This window comes from Malaya genurostris, chromosome 2 (genome assembly GCF_030247185.1).
Source record: "Malaya genurostris strain Urasoe2022 chromosome 2, Malgen_1.1, whole genome shotgun sequence".
Classification (NCBI taxonomy): Eukaryota; Metazoa; Arthropoda; class Insecta; order Diptera; family Culicidae; genus Malaya; species Malaya genurostris.
In genome coordinates this window covers 21,901,672-21,927,996 of record NC_080571.1, presented here as the reverse complement: position 1 = coordinate 21,927,996, position 26,325 = coordinate 21,901,672, and the positions used below count along the sequence as shown (strand labels likewise).

Sequence of the window (26,325 nt, the reverse complement as noted above, 5' to 3'; positions counted from 1 at the left end):
GACAAATGATTCAGAATGTGATATATCACCTGATCTGATTAGCTGGTAAGGAAATTATTCTCATATCTAATTTGTATTTGACTAATATTTAGTAATAAATAATTCTACGAGCCTTCAATAATTGTTTTGTTAAAAAGGTTACCCGACCCAAGTTCTAACCTGGTTGGCCTTTTTCACTTGTACTATATAGAAAAAAATCTAACGGATTCCGATGGTTCTTTGAACATTTCACTGCTTGGTTCACAGGAACGGATGAAGCTACCTCATTTTTTGCCAAACTACCAAAGTTTCGCCGTTGCCCACGGATCATGTCCATCATGTGCTATCACTGGCGGATGAACCGGGACGGGGAAGGGTTTGGGAACGGCCACCGGAACGGGTGCTGGCACCGGAACACCAACGTGTTTGATTACTGGAACCGGAATGGGATGAGCCACCGGTACGGGATATGGACGGTCAACTGGAACCGGATACGGTCTGTCGACGGGTACGGCAAATGGCTTCGGAACTGCCACCGGGTAGGGTCGATCCACCGGGACGGGAACGTGAACCTGTGGTAGGGAAGAAAGTCAATTTAGTCGTTTTTTAAAACTGAGATGCAGAACCATTTGAGACTTCAGCGATCTGGAAAAGTGTATTTTCCTCAAATACAAAGGACCGGAAGCTGAATGTCGGTGTCGAATGGTCCCGCAACAGAACTGCCCACGGTGCAAATTGATTCAAAACTGAAGTAATTTTTATAAAACGCTCTCTTGTCATGAGGCTTCCTTCTCATTCTAACAAAATCGGCGGTTTTAACGACAGCAGATAGAAATTAACAGCATGTTTTTTTTTTAATTACAAGCTTTACGTGGCCGATTGGCTTATTTTTGTTTTGCCTTTCTCATATAGTAAGGTTATGCAATCACTATGAAAACCGACTTTTGAACCGAGGCCCGGATGGTTGAGTGGCATATACCATTCGACTCAGTTCGTCGAGTACACAAAATGTCTGTATGTGTATGTATGTATGTATGTATGTAAGTAACATTTGTTTGCACTCACTTTTCTCGGAGATGGCTAAACCGATTCTCATAAACTTAGATTCAAATGAAAGGTCTTGTAACCCCACACAAAGTTCCTGAATTTTATTTTGATTCGACTTCCGGTTTCGGAATTACAGGATGATTTGTGAAAAAAATCCTACTTCAAACTACTTTCCCACTTTGCTGAGAGATGGCGTGATCGATTCTTACAATCTTGAATTCAAATGAAAGTTCTCATAGTTCCAAATAAAACATCCAAATTTCATTTGGATCTGACTACCGGTTCCGTAATTTTAGGGTAAATTGTGTTAAAAATTTGATACCGTCACTTAAACAGGCGAAACAAAAAACGCAAAAAAAATCTAAACTAGTCTCAAAACTACACATTTTGGTTGCCATTATCAGTAGGCAACTAAACAAACCGAATTCGGCTATCCTGGTTCCCGGTATCCATTTCCGGAAGTATCGGAAATAGTGGTCATATATTCCAAAATGGATCTCACTCACTTTTCTCAGCGATGGTTTGACCGATTTCCACAAATTTAAATTGAAATGAAAGGTCTCATGGTCCCATATGGAATTCCTGAATTTCATTTGGATCCGACTTCCAGCTCCGGAGATATAGGGTAAAGTGTGTAAAATATTGTACATCATCATTTAAACAGGCGAAACAAAAACCGTAAAAAAAAATCTAAACTGGACTCAAAACCAATATACCCAATCTTAGGGTCAAATGAGAGGTTTTATGGTCGTGCCAAAACTTACTGCATATTTTCGGATACAACAAAAAATTAAATCGTCGTCGCGAGCAAAGCACTGTTACATTCTGTATGTTACACTAGTTAATGCACAAACAATCCCTTGGTTTCTTTCAAAAATCGAAGAGAAACATTTTGAATAGAATACCACAGTATTAAATATGAGAAAGGCATCATTACACCACTAGGTGGATTAAAACATTTTTTTTTGCTATTCGATCTCGTTGTCACCCTTTTTCTAGGGGGAAATGAGCTTCCATTTTCATCTAACGAGGATCGAGGGTCACTTTGTCCGTGGTTTATATCATCATCCATTGCTTCGTCGTCGGTGTTGTGTGTGATTTCCGTTTTCATTTCGTTTCCCTTGTTGATCGTAGTTGTGGGCTCGTTGAGAGTTGCTGTAGATGCGCCTTGTTGTACATTGGTTGCAGTTGTTGGTTAGTTGGAAGGTAAGTTGTTAACTGCAGCTGGTGTACTTTGTTTTATAGGGGATACTGATGGTTTCGTTGAAGGGGATGCTTCATTGTTGTTGGTGGCTGTCACAGATGTACTGGAGTTGCTTGGAGTTTGTGTGAAGGAAGCACCGTTGTCCTTTGGTGTAGTTGTCTTCTTGTCCAGTTTATCACATGTCTTTCCGTAGTGAACAGCTTTTTGGCAACATTGACATGTGGTCATCTGATTGTCATAGGTAACAAGTGATTTGCACGGAATTCTTGTATCTTGACCGAAAATCACATAAGAAGGTATAGGCCTCTTCAAGTGTATGCGTAACAAACGTACGTCATTTAGAATACCGGGGAAAAAGTTCTTCCACTTTTCTTTTTTGATAGAGAGAATCTCTCCGTATTGGGACATAGTTTTGCGAATATAAGAATTGGTGACGCATGAGGGAAGATCATGCACACGCACTTCTATAGCACTATCTTTCATATGTACTGGAATGGTGTACTTAATGTTCTCGTGCTCCACATAGTGCACATTGTTATTGTCTTTTGCGAATTGAATTGCATCCAACTCTTTATAAAACTGGATGTAAACAACATTGTTTGTCTTATTGCATTGAAGTAAATGCACACGTTTAATGTCAAGATGCATTTGTTCCTGTAAGCGAAGCAACCCTTGAAATAATGAAGCGATCGCTGACATGAAATTTTTCATTCATTCCTATTAAGATGCTCGAAGCAAACGGTCACTAGAAATAAATTGTTCTTACCAGTTTTTATCTTTTATTCCGACCGGTCATTTCATCAGGTTATGGGCTCTTCAGTGAAAGACGGTGCTGTTATCCCACAGCTGAGCGGAAGCAACTATGAAAACTGGCGGTTCCGGGTCAAACTCTTTCTGGAAGCTGCTGAAGTTTCGGAAGCGCTTACGGAGAATGTTCCTGCTGAAGGTGAACCGAAAAACAAGTTCTTGAAGATGGACCGAAAAGCGAAATCGTTGCTGGTAGGATTTGTCGGCGATGAGTGCCTGAGAATCGTCCGGGACAAAAAAAGTGCTCAAGCAATGTGGAAGGCGTTGGAAGACACTTTTGTGAAGAAATCTGTGACAAATCAGACCCTGTTACGCAAGCAACTGGCAAGGTTACGAATGAAGGATGGCACATCGTTACGAAATCACTTTGTGACATTTGACGAGTTGGTTCGACAGCTCAAGTCTGCAGGAGCAAAACTGGAGAAAAACGATCTGGTTTCCCAGCTGGTCCTGACGCTTCCAGACAGTTATGATCCCTTAGTGACTGCTCTGGAAAATATTGATGAAAAAGAGCTGACCTTGGAGATCGTGAAACAACGGTTGCTAGGAGAGGGATCGAAACGCGCTGATAGAGCGGACTCGCCTGAAGAAAAGCCTGCTGCGTTTGTTGGAGGTCGAAATAAGAAACTCAGAAAGTTTACCGGAAAATGCCATCGTTGCGCAAAACCGGTCATATGAAAAAAGATTGCCGAGTAAAGGAGCTAGAGGGAAACGCCAATGCTGTTGTTGGAAAGAAAGCTGTTACTTTCATGGTAAATGAAGCTAATCCAGTCGTGAACACAAAGAATGCAGTATTTATTGTCGATTCTGGATGCAGTGACCACATGGTGAAAAACATAGGATACCTACAATCGGTGCACAAGCTCAAACAACCGTTTGTTGTTGACGTTGCCAAGGATGGTGTGTCATTGGTTGGCGAATACGAAGGTATCGTGAAGGGTTTCATGAAACATGGTGTACGGTTTGAAATGCAGCATGTTGTATACTTACCTGGTCTGAGAGGCAACCTACTATCGGTAAAGAAGCTAGCGAAAGCCGACATCGAAGTACTGTTCTCGCGAAAGAATGGTACTGAGAAGGCGATTATGAAACACAATGGTAGTGTAATTGCAGTTGCTCAATTGAAGCGGAATCTGTACGAACTCGAGCTAGAGCTTCATATGAACGATGGTTCTGTGAACCTGTGCACGACGGAGATGATTAATGTATGGCATCGTCGCTTGGGACATGCCAGTCAGCAAGCCATACACACCCTGGTCAAGCATGGTATGGCAACAGGACTTGAACTGAAACCAAAACAAATTAGTTTCTGCGACACGTGTGTGCAAGGTAAGCAATGCAGAGAGCCGTTCGATAGTCCTCGAGAGAGAGCCACTCGTCCGTTAGAACGGTGCATTCTGACGTTTGCGGATCGATCGATCCTCCAACTTGGGACGGATCTAGATATTTTGTCTCGTTCATCGACGACTTTACTCACTTCGCCTATATACAGCCAATTAGGAAGAAATCGGAAGTATTCGAACGCTTTAAGGAGTATGAAGCGATGGCGACGACCCATTGGGGATGCAAGATCAGCAAGCTGACGGGGAATCATGGTCGCGAATACTGTTCAAACGAGCAACATATGTACTACAAGCGTAGAGGAATCCAGTTACAGCCTACGGTTGCTTATTCGCCGCAACAAAACGGCGTTGCGAAACGTTTCAATAGAACGTTGATTGAGAAAGTGAGAACGATGCTGCTTGACTCTCATATGCCGAAGCAGTTGTGGTCTGAGGCGGCTCTCATGGGGACGTACCTGCTGAATCGAAGTCCAACTAGTGCGCTGAAAGGACACGTGACTGCTACTGAGTGTTGGTTGAAAGTAAAGCCGAACTTTGAAAAACTGCGCATATTTGGTTGCAAAGCATTTGCATGGATTCCGAATCAAAAGCGAAGCAAACTGGACAGCAAGAGTCGTGAGGCGCACGGAAAGACCGAAATCAGCATTTTGGCGAAAAAATTAGTTGATTTTCTGATTTTAGTTAGTTATTTTTTGAGACAACTAAAAAAATCTTACTTTTGTTAATTTAGATTTTCTAATTCTAGTTCCCTTAACAATAATAAAATATTTGTTGAAATGGCTATTTTTTTAGTTGAATTCACCAATTAAACGTGCTGTCATTTCTTAGCTAAGGCACACTTCATATCCATTCAATTAATTTTTTAGTTGAATCGGAGAAATAAAACGTTGTTTTCAACCAACATAAATGGTTGAATTGGTTTCTGCAATTTGCAGCTATATGGCGCTCTGTCACCGTAATGACTACTAGCCACTAGATGGCACACTACTACCGAAAAAAAATTCAGTCGCGGTTGTTTTGTCTATATTGGCAGGTATAAATACGATGTTACGAGACATAAGCGAAACATAAACTTCTTTTTGAAAATTTTACTTCTAAATCGCTGTTTTCTTCATTCGACTTCGCGAAATCGACTCTCTCACTGAAAGCTTTGAGCATTCGGAAAACAAAAACCGAATACAATAGTACACCGGACGGCGTAGCCCGGAATGTTAGAAGATACAAAAAACATCATTTAACGTGTACAATTATAGTGCAACATTCGAAACTCACTTCACTGTTCCGCGTAAAAACATTATTACCCACAATCGTTTCAAATGCGCACAAATTCTGAATAAATACACTTTCCACTAACAGTTGCGAACATGCGAAAAACGTCTAAACAATTTGCAAGCAGTTTCAACAAGACTGTCCCTTTTAGCTTTTTAATAGATTGTTTTGCTTTGACACTTTTCATGAATTTTTGGCTAATAAACTTGTTAATAAAACCAATTTCATTTTTGTTTTCTTTGTGCTGTCCTTCAGTAATTACAGTGATAGTTGTCAATGAGAATTTCGTTTTGGATTGAAATATTGCTGGTTTGTGTCCAGAATATTCGCCAACTAAACACATTCTCTAAAAATAAGAGTATTTTCAGCAAAGTAAATTCTCAATTTTAACTAATTTTATAGTTATTTTGGAAAATTTGTTGTTAAAATCAACTAATTCAAAAACAGTAATACGAATTAGGCGCAGAGCTAATTTCGGTCGTTCCGTGCGGTAATGGTTTGGTACGCGCCGAACGGATACCGTCTTTGGGATCAGACATCTAGGAAGGTGTTCATTGCTCGTGATGTGAAATTCAACGAGATGTGTTTCCCTTTTCGTGAGCGGTTGAGGATGAGCTAACGTCCCTGAACGCTAACAACGTGTGGAAATTCGTACTATGCCCTGAAGCAGTGAAGCCGTTGAAATGTAAATGGGTTTTCCGTATCAAGGAAAATGAGCATGGAAACGCGGTTAAGCGCAAAGCGAGACTGGTCGTGAAAGGATACCTTCAGAAGCCCAATATTGACTACGAAGAGACATATGCGCCGGTTGCGAGCCTGCCTACCATTCGGACCGTGCTAGCAGTTGGAGTTCAGCAACGCTGTATATTCCATCAAATTAATGTTAATACGGTGTTTCTGCATGGCGAGCTGCGTGAGGAAATCTATATGGATGTTCCTGAGGGCGTGAAGGCGCCTCCTGGAATGGTATGTCGTTTACAGAAATCGTTGTACGGGCTAAAGCAGTCTCCTCGCTGCTGGAACGATAAGTTCAACAATGTTATTTTGAAACTGGAATTCGTGCGATCGAAACACGACCACTGTCTGTACACTTGATGCAGTAAAGATGGAGGTGATGCGATTTATCTTGTGCTGTATGTAGACGATCTGCTGATATCCGGTCGAAAACTCGAAACAGTTCTGGCTTTGAAGAAAAAGTTGTCTGACGTTTTTGCGATGACGGATTGCTGCGAAATGAAGCATTTTCTGGGCATCAAGATTACCTACGATAAAGGTGCTGGGATTATACAGCTTATACAGGCATCACACATTGAGAGGCTCCTGTTGAAATTTGGCTTGGTAGACTGTAACTCGTCGAGGACCCCTATGGAGAAAAACTTGAAACTGGAATCAACGTATGGCGAGCACACTATGGAACCTTACCGTGAGCTTCTTGGAAGTCTCATGTACATTATGATGTCGACTCGACTCGATATCTTCTACCAGGTAGGGTATTTGGGACGATTTCAGCAGAAACCTGGCCAACCCCACTGGACCGCGTTGAAGCGGGTTGTCCGTCATCTTAAAGGTACGACGGATTTGGTGTTAAAATTTGTTAAAGTAAGAAAGCAAGCCCACTTGTCGGGTACGTTGACGCAGATTGGGCTGCGGATACTGTTGACAGGAAGTCAGTGAGTGGTTACTTGTACCAGGTATTCGGTTGCACAGTATCATGGTGCAGTAAGAAACAGACTACTGTAGCTACATCATCAAGCGAAACAGAGTATGTGGCTCTGAGTGCTGCTGCAGCTGAAGCAATCTAGCTGACTGGAATATTGAACGATCTTGGTGTAAAGAATGTCGAACCAGTCACAATCTACGAAGACAACAACGGGGCTATAGGAATGGCAAAGAATTTGGAGTGCAAACGGTCAAAACACATAGATGTAATGCATCATTTTGTTCGAGACCATTATCGATTGAACCCATAAGCACAACGAATCAGTTGGCGGACATTTTAACAAAAGCTTTGGATGCTGGAAGATTCGAAGATCTAAGAAAGAAGCTAGGAGTAAACGATCGAGAGGGGGTGTAAGCGAAGCAACCCTTGAAATAATGAAGCGATCGCTGATATGAAATTTTGCATTCATTCCTATTAAGACGCTCGAAGCAAACGGTCACTAGAAATAAATTGTTCTTACCAGTTTTTATCTTTTATTCCGACCGGTCACACACTTAAAAAAACCCTGTGATTTAACATCTTATTCGCCCTAATTCTGAATAACGACGTAATGATGCACATAAATGGAGCGTTGCAGCTCACGCAAATTTACGTGGAAGAACATTTAATATTGTGTCTAAAACTCAATACATGAAATTCATTGAAATAAAGAATACTGAGAGCAACCGTCGCGACTTGAACCGAGAATCATTGGATCGCAAGTACGTCTGTTAATCGACCGAGCCACAGAAGCATGCATCTGCTTGGCTGGTAAAAGGTGCATTTAAATTCATACAGTCGCACCTGCTAGCAGAACGCAAGTTACAGTCAAAACCAGTAAAATTCAAGCTCATCTAACATTAAGTCATTACAAATGAGATTTTCCGCCATTTGACGAATTAGGTCTTTATGAATTACATCGTATGAGGGATTAGGTCACCTGTAAAATTCAAATTTTTTTGGTGTGCATTTCATCAGCTCTTTAAGCAAACCTTCAAGTTCTCGTATCGAAGGTCGAATTTTGCACTGCCTGAAGTCAACAACAATAGTATTCATTCGTACCGGTGGTTATTATTGTTCGTTTGGTTCACTCATTTCAAAGTCGTTCTATTGTTCACTACACAATACTGAACTTGGTTTCTTCCGTCCCGAACGTAAGTGGTTTTGTTTTATCGACTGACTTGGATGAGATGTGAAAGCGAACTGATGAACAGCATGTTGTTGCTGATTAAATAATTTTCGATTTGCTTGTTTCAGGGAAAGAAAAGGGCGTTATGCTCATTTGGAATTTTTTTCTGGCCATTGGAAGTGCCGAAATGTTGAATTTTTTTTCGATATTTCGATACTTTAGACAACGTCTTTCTTTACTTAACGTGAATTTTTCAAAATGTTTAACACGAGAGTGTAATGAAGCTACTTCAGATTTGAACATTATTCCTACAGATATACAGGCTCGAACAAAATTTTTCAAATTCCTGTGAAAATTTCAAATTTGCTATACTTAGGAAACACTACTGCCACCTAACATCGACTATTCGCCGCGATCTTTCAAAACGTTCCACTATGGTCCGGAACGATAACAAAATCCTGCTTCCTATTATATAAATATTCCAACTACAACAATTTTAACACTTATCACACGATTTCTCTAAGTATTGAAGACAACTTTATTTCCATGTCGCATAAATCACATGAGAATTCGATCGGAATAAAACAAAAATAAACTTGCCATTTTAACCAACAGCAAAACAAAAATCTTGCGTGAAGTGAAAGCGGCACCCAAATCGTAGTGGCACCTCGTGTCAATCGTGGTGACATCTGCAAGTATTCGTCATGCAGATTGAGCAAATTTTACACACAGTTCATTTGTAAGCCTGTATATCTGTTATCTGTGAGCTAACTTAAGCCACCTGCGGTCGGGACGAATGGAGACAAACAGCACGATATAGTGTTGTGAACTGTAGGAGGACTGTTGGGACCAAGGTGAATGATTCATTTTTAGTATTGACAAGTTTTATACACACAAAATAAAGTTGAAGTTATTTTAAAATCGGAAATCAACCTAGACATAGAGAAAGTGAACGTAATTCAACTGAACAAAACTAGCAGTGCAGTTTATATATATAGTCCACTTTGTAGTACGGAAATGATTTGTTGCGAATAGTATGCTTGTGTGCTCTCTGTTGAATACGATTATTCGTTGTTTCGTATGTAAACTCCAAGTATCCATGGAAAGCGCTGATAACATCGTACACACTTAAATTGGATTGCCGATTGCCGGTAGCTGATTTTTTCAGTTGAAAAAACCATTCCATCTCAGCGCTACCTTAAGGCACTGCAATCAACAAATGTTTATTTGTGCTAATATATCAGTAGAATGAGAATGTTCAGTAGTTCAGGTGTTCTAAACTCGACAAAAGGTGAAAAAATTACCAAATGTAGATTAGTGTGTAATCGAACAAAATTCGAATTTGAAGATGCTTTTAGGAAAAATTTTTTCATCTGCGCTTGATGTCAATTTGATGTTTCAATTTAAAACCACTTGAATCCCCATTTTCGCTCAAATTAAATCGAATATGGACGATGACGATAAGAAAATAGGGAACCAACATGATTTGGTGCTGAATAAAAATAAACACATCAATCCACTTCAGTACACCTGAATTAATTCAAACAAATCGGATTGACCCAATGCGAGTCACCCAACCTACCTTCACCGGAACCGGAAAAGGACGATCGACCGGAACGGCGTACGGTTGCGGAATGGGAATTCCGATTTTCTTCGTAACGACGGTGTGGGTGTGTGCGTGAGCCCCCAGGAACGGCCCGGGAACACCAGCCGCTGCCGGTACCACTAGGCTGTCGTGATGATCCGGAAATGCCGGAGGTGCAACGATGGGCACGGCATGTGCATGACCGAAGGCATGTCCGTATATCGGTGCAGCCGGTGCGTACCCACCAAAACCGTAAATGCCACGTTTTTCCTTCCGGCTTGGGACAGATCCGCTGGCCTCAATCTGGCTGTTGCTGCTACTGCTGGGTGTTCGTATCGGTGATGTGGTTATGGCCAGCGTCGATGCTATCGTTAGCGGTAGTAACAGGGCCTGTGTGGGCAGAGAGGAACAATTCAATGTATGGTTAATACTTTGTTAACACAATCAAAAGTTCAATCCGTTTAATCCATATTTTATGTTAATTAAATCATCATCATCATCATTTGACACTGATAAATTTGCTTATCTTTATATCTTTATGATTATAGCGCTTCAGTGTCTTCGTAATCTAGGCCTACTTGTTTTACCCACGCTTGTTTTCTACGACACAATACCCAAACTCAAAACCAACTGTGTCTTTAATCAATCAATTGATGAATTGACAGTCAAATTGAAGCTCAGTAATTGCTGCTTTTTTATTTACCTTGTTGACTGACTACAATTTCAGAATTCTGTGCAAACGCAATGAAAAAATATGTGTGTATTTGTTCAGGAAAAAGGGTACTTTTCTACCGGAGTAAAAGCTACCGGGGGAGTAATGATGGATATGACATTTTAATATATTCCCACGTGTGTATGAATCCATTATTCGTTCAGATTGTTTGCGGCTGGATTATTTCGACGAAAATCGGTGAAGAAGATTGAAAAGTACAATCACGATGATGGATTCATATTGATAGACAATTGGGAACTGAACTGTCGTACGAGGAAGGACAATTAGGTTTTTTACCGTCACTGCTAACCTCAATCGGATGAACACGTTTTGACAGTTCAGCAGTACTGTTTGTAAACAGAAATTTCTTTTGTTTGTTTATTGAGAAATTGGATCAGACCATTTACAGTCCGTATCGCCTAAATAAAGTTTTAAAACATTTGTTCACGATTGAATACGGTTCGTTTTTGATATTTATTAAATAAAAGTGACTAGTTGCGAAGTGTAAAGATGATTGTTTTAGATGTGCTCTTCGATTTTTGTTTAGGCTTGTTTGTAAACAGTACCGCTGAACTGTCAAGGATGAATACTTGTTCATTTGTGTCGTCACGATAAAAAACCTAATACGGCAATTTCATACCGTTCGTGTTGAGATGGATGAGAAAATCCTTACTCGTCATTGCGTCACAAATACTGGCACGGGTTGATGGTAGTGCATATGAACTCTAGAAACTAGAACGAGAATTTTCGTTTAGTAAAACAACGTTACAATCAAATGCAGTCGCAATGCGTATTGTCATTTTTCTGTTGTGGTTGATTAGTCTAGAATAATGCCATTAAAACGTGTTAACTTTTTTCTTGTAGAATTACATGTCAATAACGTTTTGTTGTGGCAACCTTCATGGAAAGCCTAGTTCAGATACTTGTGTTAGTTTAACATTGGAACAGTTTAATGCAAAGACAAAATAAACAGAAACTAATGTTTCTATTTCGTGTGTATTCAGCAGAGCGGTAAATTAAAACTGTTTTGTTTTGCTTTTCAGAGGAAGAATGTTGTACCTTTACGAATAACTTTACCGTACCGAATTGTACTCATTGTATCAATCGCAGCGCAACCCTCCGAAACTAATTAAAATAAAGTCTGGCTGGATTGTTTAAAACAGACAGGATTCCTATGTCTTGACACTTGACCTGTAGTTCCGTTAGATATGGCAACGGATTTTTAATGCATTGGAATACTGTACTAGTGTCATTGTTCTTTAATCTAGTGGTGTGATAATGTCTTCTCCTTGCCATTTAAATAGTACTTTTGAAACATTCATAAGACTCTATCTTCGGCCATTAGTATTGGGAGTTTACCAAATCGATTCTTTTACATCCCGATCCGAAATCGATTCTTTTACATCCCGATCCGGAAATCGGACCACATTGTAACTGTTGTAATATTGTTAAACGAATCTAAGTTTATCGAAGCTCGTAGAATTATCACAGACTAACAGACAGGACACTCAAATTAGATTCTTCAATCATTTTAACGGTCATTTCGAATATTCCTTTAGTTGGGACAGTACTCGCATATGTCATAATGGCGCCACGTTACCCTATTAAAAACATCCTGTCTGTCATCTAGACTGTGTTTATTTTTTTCATTTATCAACAGAGTTGCCATTCATACAGAATTACCTGTAATGTACTGATTTGTATACGTCCATGCGAATTTTATGCAGGATACCGATTTAATACATATTGCCAAAACTATATACATAATTGTGCCTCGTTCTGCCTACTTCTCATTCTCCAACGCAATACAAAATCGAACCCGTTTTGTTACAATATATACTTGCTTCTGGTCTGCCGCCACTTAATTTCGGGTGAAAATTACCAACACAATAAAAAATAGTCTAGATGAACAACGTTGAGAAAAATAAATGGCAAAAAAAGTTAAATATATTATCAACGAAATCCAATAATTTATTGTGACGATTCATTTTCAAATATTATGATGAAATCAGGCATCCCTGCAAGCAGCTGATCGGTGTTAGGTTTTTTACCGTCACTGCTAACCTCAATCGGATGAACACATTTTGACAGTTCAGCAGTACTGTTTGTAAACAGAGATTTTTTTGTTTGTCTGTTGACAAATTGGATGAGAGCATTTACGGTCCATATCGCCTAAATAAAGTATTAAAACATTTGCTCACGATTTGATACGGTTTGTTTTTGAGATTTATTAAATAAAAGAGACTTGTTGAAAGTGTAAAGATGATTGTTTGAAATGTGTTCTTCGATTTTTGTTTAAGCTTGTTTGTAAACAGTACCGCTGAACTGTCAATGATGAATTTTTGTTCATTCGTGACGTCACGATAAAAAATTCAGTTGACAAACGAGGGGAAACCAACTAGTAAAAAAAACTTTCACATAACACAAGGGGTGTACCGATAGTAAATAGTTCGCACAGTTCAATACAGGTGGAACTAGTGGATCACGAAAAAATATTTTTATAAGAATTTACTCATACTGTCATGTCTGTTAGTCTGTGGAATCATCTTCGAGAAAAAAAAGCCAATGAAAAATGTGCGTTTAGTAGCTTGCGTCACTTGTACTAGAGATGGTCGGGTATAGAGATTCTTAAACCTGAACCCGAACCGTAACCATATCAAAAACAAAAAATTATACTCGTATCCGAAGGTAAACATTATTATCCGCAATCGACTAAAACCCGCCGGGTACGGATTTTGGTCGGGTTTCGGGTAGAGATGGGCAATCTGCTCCTGAGCTGATCCAATGAATCGAATCATAAAAGTGAGCTGACAGCTCACAGCTCTTTGTAAAAGAACCGCAGCTGACCAGCTCACTCATTTGCTACCCAGTTCGCCGCACCGAGAAGTTGGAAACAAGCTACGAACTGAACGGATCTTCGGCTCTTGAAGAACGAGTTCTAAACGAGAAGAAATGTGTGCACGAATTATCGTTCGTACAAATACTCGAAGCCCGAACCATCTCTAACTTATGCCATTATATCATCGGAACTAGAAGTGACAGCAATTTGATTTTGGAACTTGATGCATGACTTAAGGTGAAATGTACCGGAATGCGCGAATCGCGTTTTAGGTCAATTATTCAAAAACTAGATCGATTTTCGAAAAACCAAAAACACTTATGTTTTCGCACTTAAGTTTATCACAACTAAGAATTCTTAGAATATTGAAATTTTGCTTTACCGAGCCGTAATTGGTTTTTGAAATGTATAAACAGTTACTGTTCCGTTGGTTGGTTGGTAAACGACTGGACAATGCGCAATTCAGGCCCCAATGTGGTTCTTAGCCTCTTGTCCAGTAGCTCCTATCCCTACCTCCCCGCGGTACCGGCTGGGGTACGAGTAACCATAGGAAAGATCGGGTAACCAACCCCGGTGGGACCTTGGTCGTATGCTGAAAGGGAAGGGGGGGCTTGCCTTCTCTTTACAGAGAATATGGAAATACGACTCGGAATAATCGGCAAAGACCTACACAACGAACAAAGGACTACGATTGGAAGCTTGGCACATGGAACTGCAAATCGCTTGGCTTCCCAGGATACGACCGAATGCTGCATGATGAGCTTCAAATCCGTGGCTTCGATGTCGTAGCACTGCAGGAACTTTGTTAGACGGGACAGAAGGTGTGGAAAAGTGGGCATCGAGCGGCTACCTTCTACCAGAGCTGTGGCACAACAAACGTTCTAGGAACTGGATTTGTAGTGTTGGGCAAGATGCGCCAGCGCGTGATTGGGTGGCAGCCAATCAGTGATAGAATGTGCGTATTGAAGATCTAGGGCCGTTTCTTCAATTACAGCATCATCAACGTGCACTGACCACATGAGACGAGACCCGATGACGAGAAGGAAGCATTCTACGCGCAGCTGGAACAAACTCGTCATGGGCGACATGAATGCACAGGTAGGCCGGGAGGCAATGTACAGGCCCGTGATCGGGCTGGAGAGCCTGCACGCGGTAACAAACGCCAACGGTCAACGATGCGTAAACTTTGCAGCCTCTCGAGGAATGGTAGTTCGAAGCACCTTCTTCCCCCGCAAAGATATCCACAATGCCACCTGGAGATCACCTGATCAACATACGGAAAATCAAATCGACCACGTTCTCATCGACGGGCGATTCTTCTCCGACGTCATCAATGTCCGCACTTACCGCGGTGCCAATATTGATTCTGACCACTACCTTGTCGCGGTTTGTTTGCGCTAAAAAATATCGACGGTGCACAACACTCGTCGCACAGGAACGCCGGGACTTAATTTCGAGCAGCTACGTAGCATTCGTACTGCAGAGGAATACGCGCAACAACTGGAGCTAGTGCTACCAACGGAAGAGCAGCTTGGCGCGGCGACTCTTGAAGACGGCTGGAGGAACATAAGGTCCGCCGTGAGTAGCACTGCTGCAACCGTTCTAAGTACGAGGTTATCGAATCGAGGAAATGACTGGTTTGATGGCGAATGTCAGCAGTTGGTCGAAGAGAAGAATGCAGCAAGGGCGAAGGATGCTGCAACACCGCACTAGAGCGAACGAGGAACGATACAGACAGGCACGGAACAGACAGAGCACGGTTTTCCGGAAGAAAAAGCGCCACCAGGAAGACCAAGATCGCGAAGCGATGGAACAGCTGTACCGCGCAAATGACACACGGAAGATCTATGAGAAGGTGAACCGCTCACGTAAAAGCTTCACGCCACCGGCCGAAATGTGCAGAGATACCAGTGGTAACCTTCTCACGAACGAACGTGAGGTGATCGACAGGTGGAAGCAGTACTATGACGAGCATCTGAATGGCGAAGCACAAGATACAGAGAACGGTACAGGAATCAATCCGGGTGCACGCTCAGCCGACGATAGATTCCCAGCACCTGATCTGTCGGAGATAAGTGAGGAGATCGGCAAGCTGAGGAACAACAAAGCCGCGAGTAATGATCAGTTGCCAGGCGAGCTGCTGAAACATAGAATAGAGGCACTGGCTAGAGCGCTGCACTGGATGATTTCTAGGATTTGGGAGGAGGAGATTCTACCGCAGGAATGGATGGATGGAGTGGTATGTCCCGTCTACAAAAAGGGCGATAAGCTAGATTGTTGCAATTACCGCGCAATCACATTACTCAACGCAGCCTACAAGGTGAATCACGCATCACCTATTCATTGACTTCAAAGCGGCATACGACACAATCGATCGAGAACAGCTATGGCAGATCATGCACGAATACGGTTTCCCGGATAAACTGACGCGATTGGTCAAAGCAACGATGGATGGAGTGATGTGCTACGTCCGAGTATCTGGGACGCTCTCGAGTCCCTTCGAATCTCGGAGAGGGCTACGGCAAAGTGATGGACTCTCTTGTATCTTGTTCAATATTGCCCTGAAAGGTGTAATTCGAAGAGCGAGGATCGACACGAGTGGCACGATCTTCCGAAAGTCCGTAAAACTTTTTGGCTTCGTTGACAATATTGATATTGTGACACGTAACCTTGAGAAGATGATGGAAACCTACATCGGACTGAAAGCTGAAGCTAGGCGTATCGGACTGGCCATAAATGCGTCGAAAACAAAATACATGAAAGGAAGAGGCTCTAGAGAAGAAACACTATGCCTCCCACCACGAATATTTATAGACGGTGACGATATCGAGGTGGTTGACGAGTTCGTGTATTTGGGCTCACTGGTGACCGCCGATAATGACACCACATAGAAATTCATAGACGTATTTTGGCAGGGAATCGTGCGGAGTTTGGACTCAGAAAAACCCTCCGATCGAGAAAAGTACGCCACCGCACGAAATTGACCATCTACAAAACGCTAATTAGACCGGTTGTTCTCTATAGCCATATGGTCGCTCAAGCTCAAGCTAAAGCTCATAACTAAATTATTTTTCTTGATGTTTGTAATTATATAAGTAGCAATGCTCGGGATCGTTTGATTTTTTTTTTTTTCATAAATACGTTTATTTCATAGGCAATATACATAAGTTTTTCTTCGCCGTGGCATCCACAATACATAGTAGTTTAAACCTAATACATTTCGAATATCATATTAGTATGTTGGTACTCATTAGTTAATCTAAACACTGTTTTTATCAAGCGAGTTGCTATTTTAAATTACATTAAATAAAATACATTTATTTTGTACATGATCTTATAACTATTTCAGGATTGTTTGTATCAGTTCACCACTTATATTCAATATCCTATAGTTGGCTATTGGTTGAACTCATGGAAGAGAAAACAGTTTAACATAAAATAAAATTTAAATTGGAACTCCAATGGATTTAATGAAATGATAAAGAAGTTTCATGTATGGAAGGTCACGACAAGCAAGAATGTCGCGAACTGGGACATTGGATAGTCTACCTTGGGTACGCAAGGAATTTATTAGTTGAGATCTGACATCACGAAACTCCACGCATGTCCAAACAACATGGTCAATATCGCGGTAACCTTCGCCGCAAGCACAATGATTAGTCTCGGAAAGTCCAATTCGAAGGAGATGTGCATCTAACGTGTAGTGATTGGACATGAGTCTGGACATCACACGAATGAAATCTCTACTCACATCCAGTCCCCTGAACCATGCCTTTGTCGATATTTTAGGAATAATTGAGTGCATCCACCGACCCAGATCATCTTTATCCCAAGAAGCTTGCCAGCTGGCAAGTGTTCTTTGGCGAGACGCGCTATAGAATTCGTTGAAAGCAATCGGTCTCTCATAAATTTCACCCTCAATAGCACCACGTTTGGCTAAAATATCGGCTCTTTCATTGCCTGGAATGGAGCAATGAGCCGGAACCCAAACTATTGTGATTAGATAATTATTATTCAATATGTCGTTCAGACACTGTTTTATTTTACCCAAGAAAAACGGTTCATTTTTGCCAGCAGCGTTTGAGCGAATGGCTTCAATTGCACTCAGACTATCTGTGAAGAGGAAATAATGGTTTGGAGATAATGTGACGATTACATTCAAGCTATAATGAACTGCTGCTAACTCTGCTATATAAACAGATGCAGGTTCTTGAAGCTTGAATGAGGCCGAAACATTATTGTTGAACATACCAAACCCTGTCGCTTCTTCCATTCGCGATCCGTCCGTGTAAAACATTTTCTCAGAGTTAATATGCCTGAACTTACTTGAAAATATTTTTGGGATTTCCATAGAGCGTAGGTGGTCCGGGATTCCACGCACTTCGCGCTGCATGGATGTGTCGAAAAATAAAGTTGAGTCAGGTACATTTAGGAGGCTGACACGGATAGGAATATATCTTGAAGGGTTGATTTCCTGTGACATATGGTTAAAATATACTGTCATGAATTTTGTTTGAGATCGAAGCTCGACTAGTCGTTCGAAATTATTAATTACCATGGGATTCAGCACATCACATCTTATTAGCAGGCGTGATGAAAGCTCCCAAAATCGATCTTTTAATGGAAGAACTCCCGCCAGAACTTCAAGACTCATTGTATGTGTCGAATGCATGCAGCCTAAAGCAATTCGCAAACAACGGTACTGAATTCGCTCAAGTTTGATAATATGAGAATTTGCAGCGGAACGAAAACAAACGCATCCATATTCCATCACTGAAAGTATCGTTGTCTGATACAATTTTATTAGATCTTGCGGATGAGCACCCCACCAAGACCCTGTTATTGTTCGAAGAAAATTTACTCTTTGTTGGCATTTCGTTATCAGATACCTAATGTGTCCTCCCCACGTGCATTTGGAATCAAACCACACCCCGAGGTATTTGAAAGTTAAAACCTGTTCGATTATTCTTCCCATCATATGAAGCTGAAGTTGCGCGGGATCATGCTTTTTTGAAAAGACGACCAGCTCTGTTTTCTCCGCAGAGAATTCGATACCAAGATGAACAGCCCAAACGGACAATTTATCTAAGGTATCTTGCAATGGTTTTTGCAGATCAATAGCTTTGGATCCAGTAACTGAAACCACGCCATCATCTGCCAATTGTCTTAGTGTACATGGGGTTACTAGACAGCTGTCAATGTCATTCACGTAAAAATTATAGAGGAGCGGACTGAGGCATGAGCCTTGCGGGAGACCCATGTAGCTAATTCTGATTGTTGCCAAATCGCCATGTGAAAAATGCATGCGTTTCTCTGACAAAAGGTTGTGCAAATAATTATTTATAACCGCTGGGAGTCCATGTTGGTGGAGCTTGTCTGAAAGAACATCAATGGAAACTGAATCAAATGCTCCTTTAATGTCTAAAAATACAGATGCCATTTGTTGCTTTTGAGCGAAGGCAATTTGGATGTCAGACGAAAGTAATGCAAGGCAATCATTCGTCCCTTTATTTCTACGGAAGCCAAACTGAGTATCTGACAACAAACCGTTCGTCTCGACCCAAGTGTCGAGACGTCGTAGAATAATTTTTTCGAACAATTTTCTGATGCAGGACAACATCGCAATGGGTCTATATGAGTTGTGATTGGAAGCTGGTTTCCCCGGCTTTTGAATGGCGATAACTTTCACTTGTCTCCAGTCAGGTGGAACAATATTTTGCTCAAGAAACTTGTTGAACAATTCCAACAAACGTCTTTTTGCGAGGTCGGGCAGATTCTTCACCAAGTTGAATTTAATTCTGTCCAATCCAGGAGCGTTATTGTTACAAGACATGAGTGCTATGGAAAATTCCATCATTGAAAAGGGGCTATCAATGGAATCATCATTTGAAGAAGACTCCCTAACAATGCTATGCGTAGGAACGGAATCTGGACAAACTTTCCTCGCAAAATCAAATATCCATCGATTCGAGTACTCCTCACTCTCATTTCCTACGTTACGATTCCTCATTCGTCTGGCCGTATTCCAAAGAGTGCTCATTGAGGTTTCTCTTGACAAACCTTCCACAAAATGTCTCCAATAGCTGCATTTCTTAACCCGAAGTATGTTCTTGTACTTGGTTTCTAAAACCAAGAATTTTTCAAAATTCTGAGGAGTTCCTCCTCCTCGTTTTAAAAACGTCTTGAAAGCATTTTGTTTCGCGTGTTTAGCATCTGAGCACTCTTTGTCCCACCAAGGATTTGGAGGTCTTCTGTTAGACGATGGACCAAGAAATCGTTTGGTTTGGGCTTGTTCTGCGGCCTCCAGAATCGAACAAACGAGGAAGTCATATTCTTCAAGTGGGGGAAGCTCTTCCATTGAAGTTAAGACACTTGAAATATTACTTTGGTATTTAATCCAGTCAATATTTTTTGTCAAATCATATGGAATATTAACTGAATTAGCAATGCCTTTGTTACTGCTAATTGAGATGATGATTGGTAAATGATCGCTACCATGTAAATCAGGAAATACTTTCCAGGTGCAATCTAGTCGAATTGAAGTCGAACAAAGAGATAAATCTAATGCACTTGGACGTGCAGGAGGTCTTGGGATCCGTGTCATGCTACCCATATTTAGTACCGTCATGCTAAAATTGTCGCAAATATTATATATTAGAGATGATCTGCTATCATTGTAAACGGAACCCCACATCATTCCGTGCGAATTGAAATCTCCTAAAATCAAACGTGGAGCAGGAAGGGCTTCGACAATTTCATTAAGCTGTCGTTGTCCAACTTGAGCTCTTGGAGGAATATATACCGAAGCAATGCAAATGTCCTTTCCTTTAATGTTTATTTGACAAGCAACAACTTCTATACTAGAAGTCGAAGGAATGTTTAATCTATAAAAGGAATAACATTTCTTAATTCCTAAAAGCACTCCACCATACGGGGAGTCTCTGTCGAGACGTATAATGTTAAAGTCATTAAAATTTAAGGCTATGTTTGATGTAAGCCATGTTTCGCACAAAGCAAATACATCACATTTTTGACTATGCAACAAAACTTTAAATGAATCAAGTTTTGGCATGATGCTTCGACAATTCCACTGCAGGACAGTGATTGAATCATTTGCGGCGGATGATAAATTATCCATCAAATGATACAAAACCTGAAAGAGCTGGCCATTGAGCTGATAACTGTTTCAAAAAAGTTCTAGCTATTGGAAGGAATGCTGTTATGATGGTCTTTAGAGGTTCAGAAATATTGAATGCAGCGAAAATCCATTCTACAATTTCCGAAAATTTCAGTAATCCTGTTGGTGAATGTGAAATGGAGCCCACTGGATTATTGTCTTTTCTTGAGCTAGTTCCTGGATTGGTTTGTGAATTTGACAAACCAGGAGGCACAGTTTTTGGTTTTAAATTTGGCTTTTTAGCTTTAACACGGGGATCTTTTTTTGAAGGTATAATTTTAGGTGTCTTTTTTGGTATTTTGTGGTTTGTTAATCTCCTCTTAACAGACCCTTGAGGAGTGACAAACGAGGTATCTTCACTATTTCCGTCAGAGTCAGATTCCTCTGGCTCCGCAAGATTTGAAAAACCGTTTTCGGTTTCCAAAGGGGAGACATGTATGACCGTTTTGAGCATTTCTGCATATGTGCGCTTAGACCGTGCTTTTAAAGAAAGCTTCATTTTGTCTTTACGCAGCTTAAATGCAGCGCACACTGAAAGATCATCATGAGGGCTTTCCCCACAATAAACACATTTTTCAACATCTTTATCGCAAAGATTATCCTTATGAGGCCCTTGACATTTGATACATTTGGACTTATTACTACAGTAAGTAGCTGTATGTCCGAATTTTTTACAGTTCGTGCAATTCATAACATGCGGTACGAAAAGCCGAACAGGAAGACGAATTTTATCGATATAGACATGGCTAGGCAATGCAGATCCGGCAAATGTTACGCGAAACGAATCTGAGGGACGATAAGACTTTTTTCCATCGACAATAGATGCTGAGTACAATTGTTTGCACTCGAGTATCTTAACTCCCTCAAGCATGGAGTTTTTAAAACGGCCAACTCCATTTTTAAGTAAATCATCTGCTGTCAGACTTGCTTCAGTCACAACACCGTCAATTTCTACCTCCTTCGATGGAATGTAAACTCGATATTCAATAGCAAATAATTTACAGGTTACAATATCGTTTGCCTGTTTCAAGTCGTTAACTACAACTCGAATTTTATCTCTATTAACCTTACAGATTTCTTTAACTTCAGAGAAATGTGATGTCAAATCCTTTGTAATTTGCATCAAGTTTAAAATCTTTTCTTTTTTTCGAAGATAGACTATCCATGGCCCAGTGGTACCCTGTGGATAATGTTTAGCCCTCGGAGTATTTAAACTTTTACTAGTATCCGGAATCGGATTCGGATGATCTTCCATGAGATCATCCATTACATTAAATTTTTTTTGTAAATTAATAATACCAAAATAAAAACTTATGTTTAGTAAAATTTCAGATATAAGAAATAAAAAATAAATTAAATTAAATCTACCTTGTAGCTGATGTCTCTGTTCCTTTATCGTGAAGAACGACGTGAAGCTCTTCCAACGATTTCCAATTGGCAGTCTTTTGCTGTTTCCAATTGGCAGTCTTCTGTCGTTTACTGCTATCTCAGTTGCTCTGCCGTCGTTGTGAACACCACTGCACTTGCTGTACCTGACCCCAGGTACAGTGCTTTTGCTCTTGGTGGCGATCAAATGCGATGCTTGCAGTGTAGCACCTCGCGATATATGCCGTCTCTTTTGATCCTACGCAGCGTACAAATTCTGGTACCTGGTAGATCAGCACTGGGTTGCTTTAGCACCTCTGTGCCTTTGCACCCCTTCGTCTTCGCACCTTTATGCGATGGCACCTCTGTGACTCGTCACTTCTATGCTCTCGCACCTCTGTGTCTCTACACCTCTGTGCGTATGAACGGGATGGCCTTCGTTGCTAGCTTTCCAGTCGGGAAACGCCCCGAATATTGCGTTTGCTATGGGCAGTTTAACTACCTGAAGCTTAGAATTGTCTCGGTAGCAGCCGTTAACTCACGAGCCAGTACAATCGAAACACAACCTCTTCGCTTGAATGGTTTTTACTGAATGGTGGATCGTTTGATAGCCGAAAGGCGAAATCACTTGCCAGAAACGACGCTTGCTTTGCTGCCAAGCTTTTGTTGGATTTCTAACAGAAAATCGGCAAAACTTTCTGACAGAGACGGGCTACTAGATTCAGAGGTTAAAGAATAACGATTGCATGATTGCTTTTGTTCACCATTGCTCACATTCGACTCATTCTCATACGCCGGATAAGTTTGAACGATTTCAATGCAATTAAATGTGGAAACTAAATGGGTTTCCGATTACTGAACATATCACCATTGCATGAAACAATTGCTAATATTTCCAGAAAAACTTTTAAGTAAAACATATTGTTATAGCGTTACATCATACGTCGTTTGGAGAATTCCCCGTTCAACCGAACAGGCAATCGTAGTTGCCATTGAATAATATGCTCACGTACCAAAAATTTCATTTTCATTTCTAATTGCTGCGGCACCTGCTGCTGCTGCTGCTACTGCGATTGCAAAAGGGTATCGATGATGTTATGACATCCACTAATTATAAAACCTAACGACAGCCAATCGTTCGAGGGCTGGGTTTTTCGGTGCACTTTTTTCCTCTTCTGCTATTGTCACTGGTTGCACTTTTCGCACTCGATGCGTACGGCGAGATAGAAAAGAACCACGAAAAGATGACTTCCTGGGCACTGGATTGCACAGGGACTCCGGAGATCAACCGGACGGTCGGTTGAAAGTTCGGTAAAGCGGAACGGCGCGCGCGAAAAGTGTTGGACGCGGTCTGATTTGAATTTTTCATTTGGTGACCGATTTATAGCTTTGTCTCCCACGCCACACGACCCTTTGGCGGAGGTAACGAGTGCAGCCGCGTTTTTTTTTTGTTTTTCGGTGGACTGGCGGCGGGATGATCGATTACGTACTGGTGGTGCATTTTTGTGCATTCTTCCCATCGATGGACATTAGCAGCTGCATTCTTGGGTAATCGAGTGTGTTTGGTGGATCTTTGGTTGACCGATTTTGGTTACATTGTTGTCGCCCAGTTGGTTCTTTGATGTCGGCTGTACTGCATTGTTGTTACAATTAGTGCGAATCAATTGAGCAACTAGTCGACGGCAGAGTTGACACTTCGTGGTCAGATAAATTAGGTGGTTCCGTTCTTTTGGTTTAGGTTATTTCTAGGCTTACAACGAAAAGCTCTGCATAAGAGTTTCAAAATCGTTCAATCTTGGTTTCGTGTGGAACCTGTTTTGAACGATTTATTGGGTTGCAATTTTGTTAAACTTTGAAACGGTTGTTTTAACTTAGGGAAATCTTCTAAATTCGTCTCTCTTTTGTGTGGGGAAAGGTGATGCATTGACAGTTGATGCAGAATACTTTGTACGCTATAATTCAACTAATGCCGTTTTTGCTTGAGCTGAGCTGAAGTAGATCGTCCGTAGTTGCACTGACCGAATGAGTGGAAATGTTCAATAAACCAAGAAGATAAAGCTTTGGAGAAGCAAATCATTCCACTGTACATAACCACTCACTGCTAACTTTTCATTAAACGATCGATAATGACGCCGGCTACGACCAAAGGCTGTGCTACTGAGGAAAAGGAAGGAATGTTAGTCCGATACTCGTTGTTTCTTAAGAACGCGGGTACCACTGTATCTCTACGAGCATCTCGGGATAGGAGATGTGTTAATAGGAAGGGAAAAAGATCCGGATATGTTTTGGTAAACAATATGATCTCTACAGAAGCTGATTTTCGATACTCAGGAGAAATATAATAAGGCATTATAAGTAAGAAGATATAAAATATCTCTAAGGAACGATCTCATCCGTATCCTTTTTCTCCTATTCGTATTGCTGTTAACAACGCGAGATGAAATACGACTACTGAAAAAATAAAACAAACGCTCGAAAATGAATCTGCTGCAGACCAACTGTATATTAGGTTTTTTATCGTGACGACACAAATGAACAAGTATTCATCCTTGACAGTTCAGCGGTACTGTTTACACAAGCTTAAACAAAAATCGAAGAGCACATCTAAAACAATCATCTTTACACTTTGCAGCTAGTCACTTTTATTTAACAAATATCAAAAACAAACCGTATTCAATCGTGAACAAATGTTTTAAAACTTTATTTAGGCTAAATGGTCTGATCCAATTTGTCAATAAACAAACAAAAGAAATTTCTGTTTGCAAACAGTACTGCTGAACTGTCAAAATGTGTTCATCCGATTGAGGTTAGCAGTGACGGTAAAAAACCTAATATTCAGCTGTGATGGGCGAGCGCTCACGAGCCGCTCATTTGAACCGACTCGTAGCAATGAGCGAACGAACCACGGCTCTTCAAAATTGAACCGCGGCTCTCAAGAAGAGTTGCCATTTTAAAATCTGCGTTTCAACTTGGAAAATCTGTGTGCCTGTGTACGCAGAAATTTGATTGCGTTGTTGGTTAAACGATGGTGTTTTTTAATGAAGCTGTCAAAAATGCATAGGAACATTTATTCAGCAGTGAATTTTCAAAGAATTCTGTTGTAATAGAAGAAAAATAGATTTTTTTCTAAACGGAATTTCAACTAATTTATTTCAATATTCCGCTTCCTCGCACACGGACATTTCTAGTTGTGAACAGCTTTGCCAGGTTGCCAGATTTATCTGGCAAATGCCAGTTTTCTCTCGCTACGCCAGACACACAAACTAACCAGATATTTTTCCAGATTTTCCAAATATTCCCAGATTTTTCGATTATTCCTAGATTTTTTGAGATTTTTACGGTTTTGGTAAGACGTTTTTCTATATTTTTTGCTCACTGAAAATGAAGCTCGGTAAAATTTTTCTTGTATATAGTAGACCCAGACAAATCCAGATAAATTTTTGAGTCAGAGACAGATTTTTTGAACTCTGGTTGTGAAACACAATTTTAGTTCGCCCATGCCGCTCATGCTTTTCCGTGGCTCTCACACTCACTCTCTCGAAACGCTTCTCCCCATTGACGTTTATTGAAAAAGAGCCAATGAGCCGTTCAATTGAACCGGCTCTTACGAAAGAGCGTTCGGTTCAGAGCCGCTCATTGAAATGAGCCGTATTGCCCATCACTACGCCCAATATGCAACGTCAATTCAGATCATACAACTCTCAGTCTGACAATTAAGTTGATGCCATGACTTCCTTGAACATCTGTTCTAACTGGTTTCAAATCATAAATTTATTTCAGTGTTCATTATAAAATATCTACTCAAAAGATCTCCATTTCAATTTGTGATTTGTCCGTTGATTATACATTTTTATCTCGTCACTGCAATCAAGTACTAATAGATAGCTTAAGTGGAATAATATTAATTTTTCTTTCTTACTTTTTGTGGAATCTGTATGAATCTGTATTAAATTTGGAATATCTGTATATAATTTGTACTCTGTATTAAATCTGTACGCGTATGTAAAAATCTGTATAAATGGCATCTCTGGTTTCGACCAAATCTTTAACTATACGTACACGCAGAGAAAAATATTTGTCTCAGTGAATTAGTTTATTTCAATAAATATTTTGTTGAAAACAACAAATGTTTCGCTTGTGAATTCCTTTCAGTTTCTTAACAAACAATTC

General features: G+C 40.6%; 1 protein-coding gene across 1 annotated transcript; it reads right to left on the bottom strand.

Annotated features, from left to right (window-relative positions):
• Window positions 1-118: 118 nt before the first annotated feature.
• Window positions 119-23,666, bottom strand: LOC131427121 (tetra-peptide repeat homeobox protein 1-like). The gene is made up of 3 exons (XM_058590046.1): window positions 23,646-23,666; window positions 10,060-10,452; window positions 119-551 (listed from the first exon to the last, which is right to left on the bottom strand). The coding sequence occupies exons 1-3, from the start codon at window positions 23,664-23,666 to the stop codon at window positions 279-281; spliced, it is 687 nt and encodes a 228-aa protein (XP_058446029.1). The 3' UTR covers window positions 119-278.
• Between the last annotated feature and the right edge of the window lie 2,659 nt (window positions 23,667-26,325).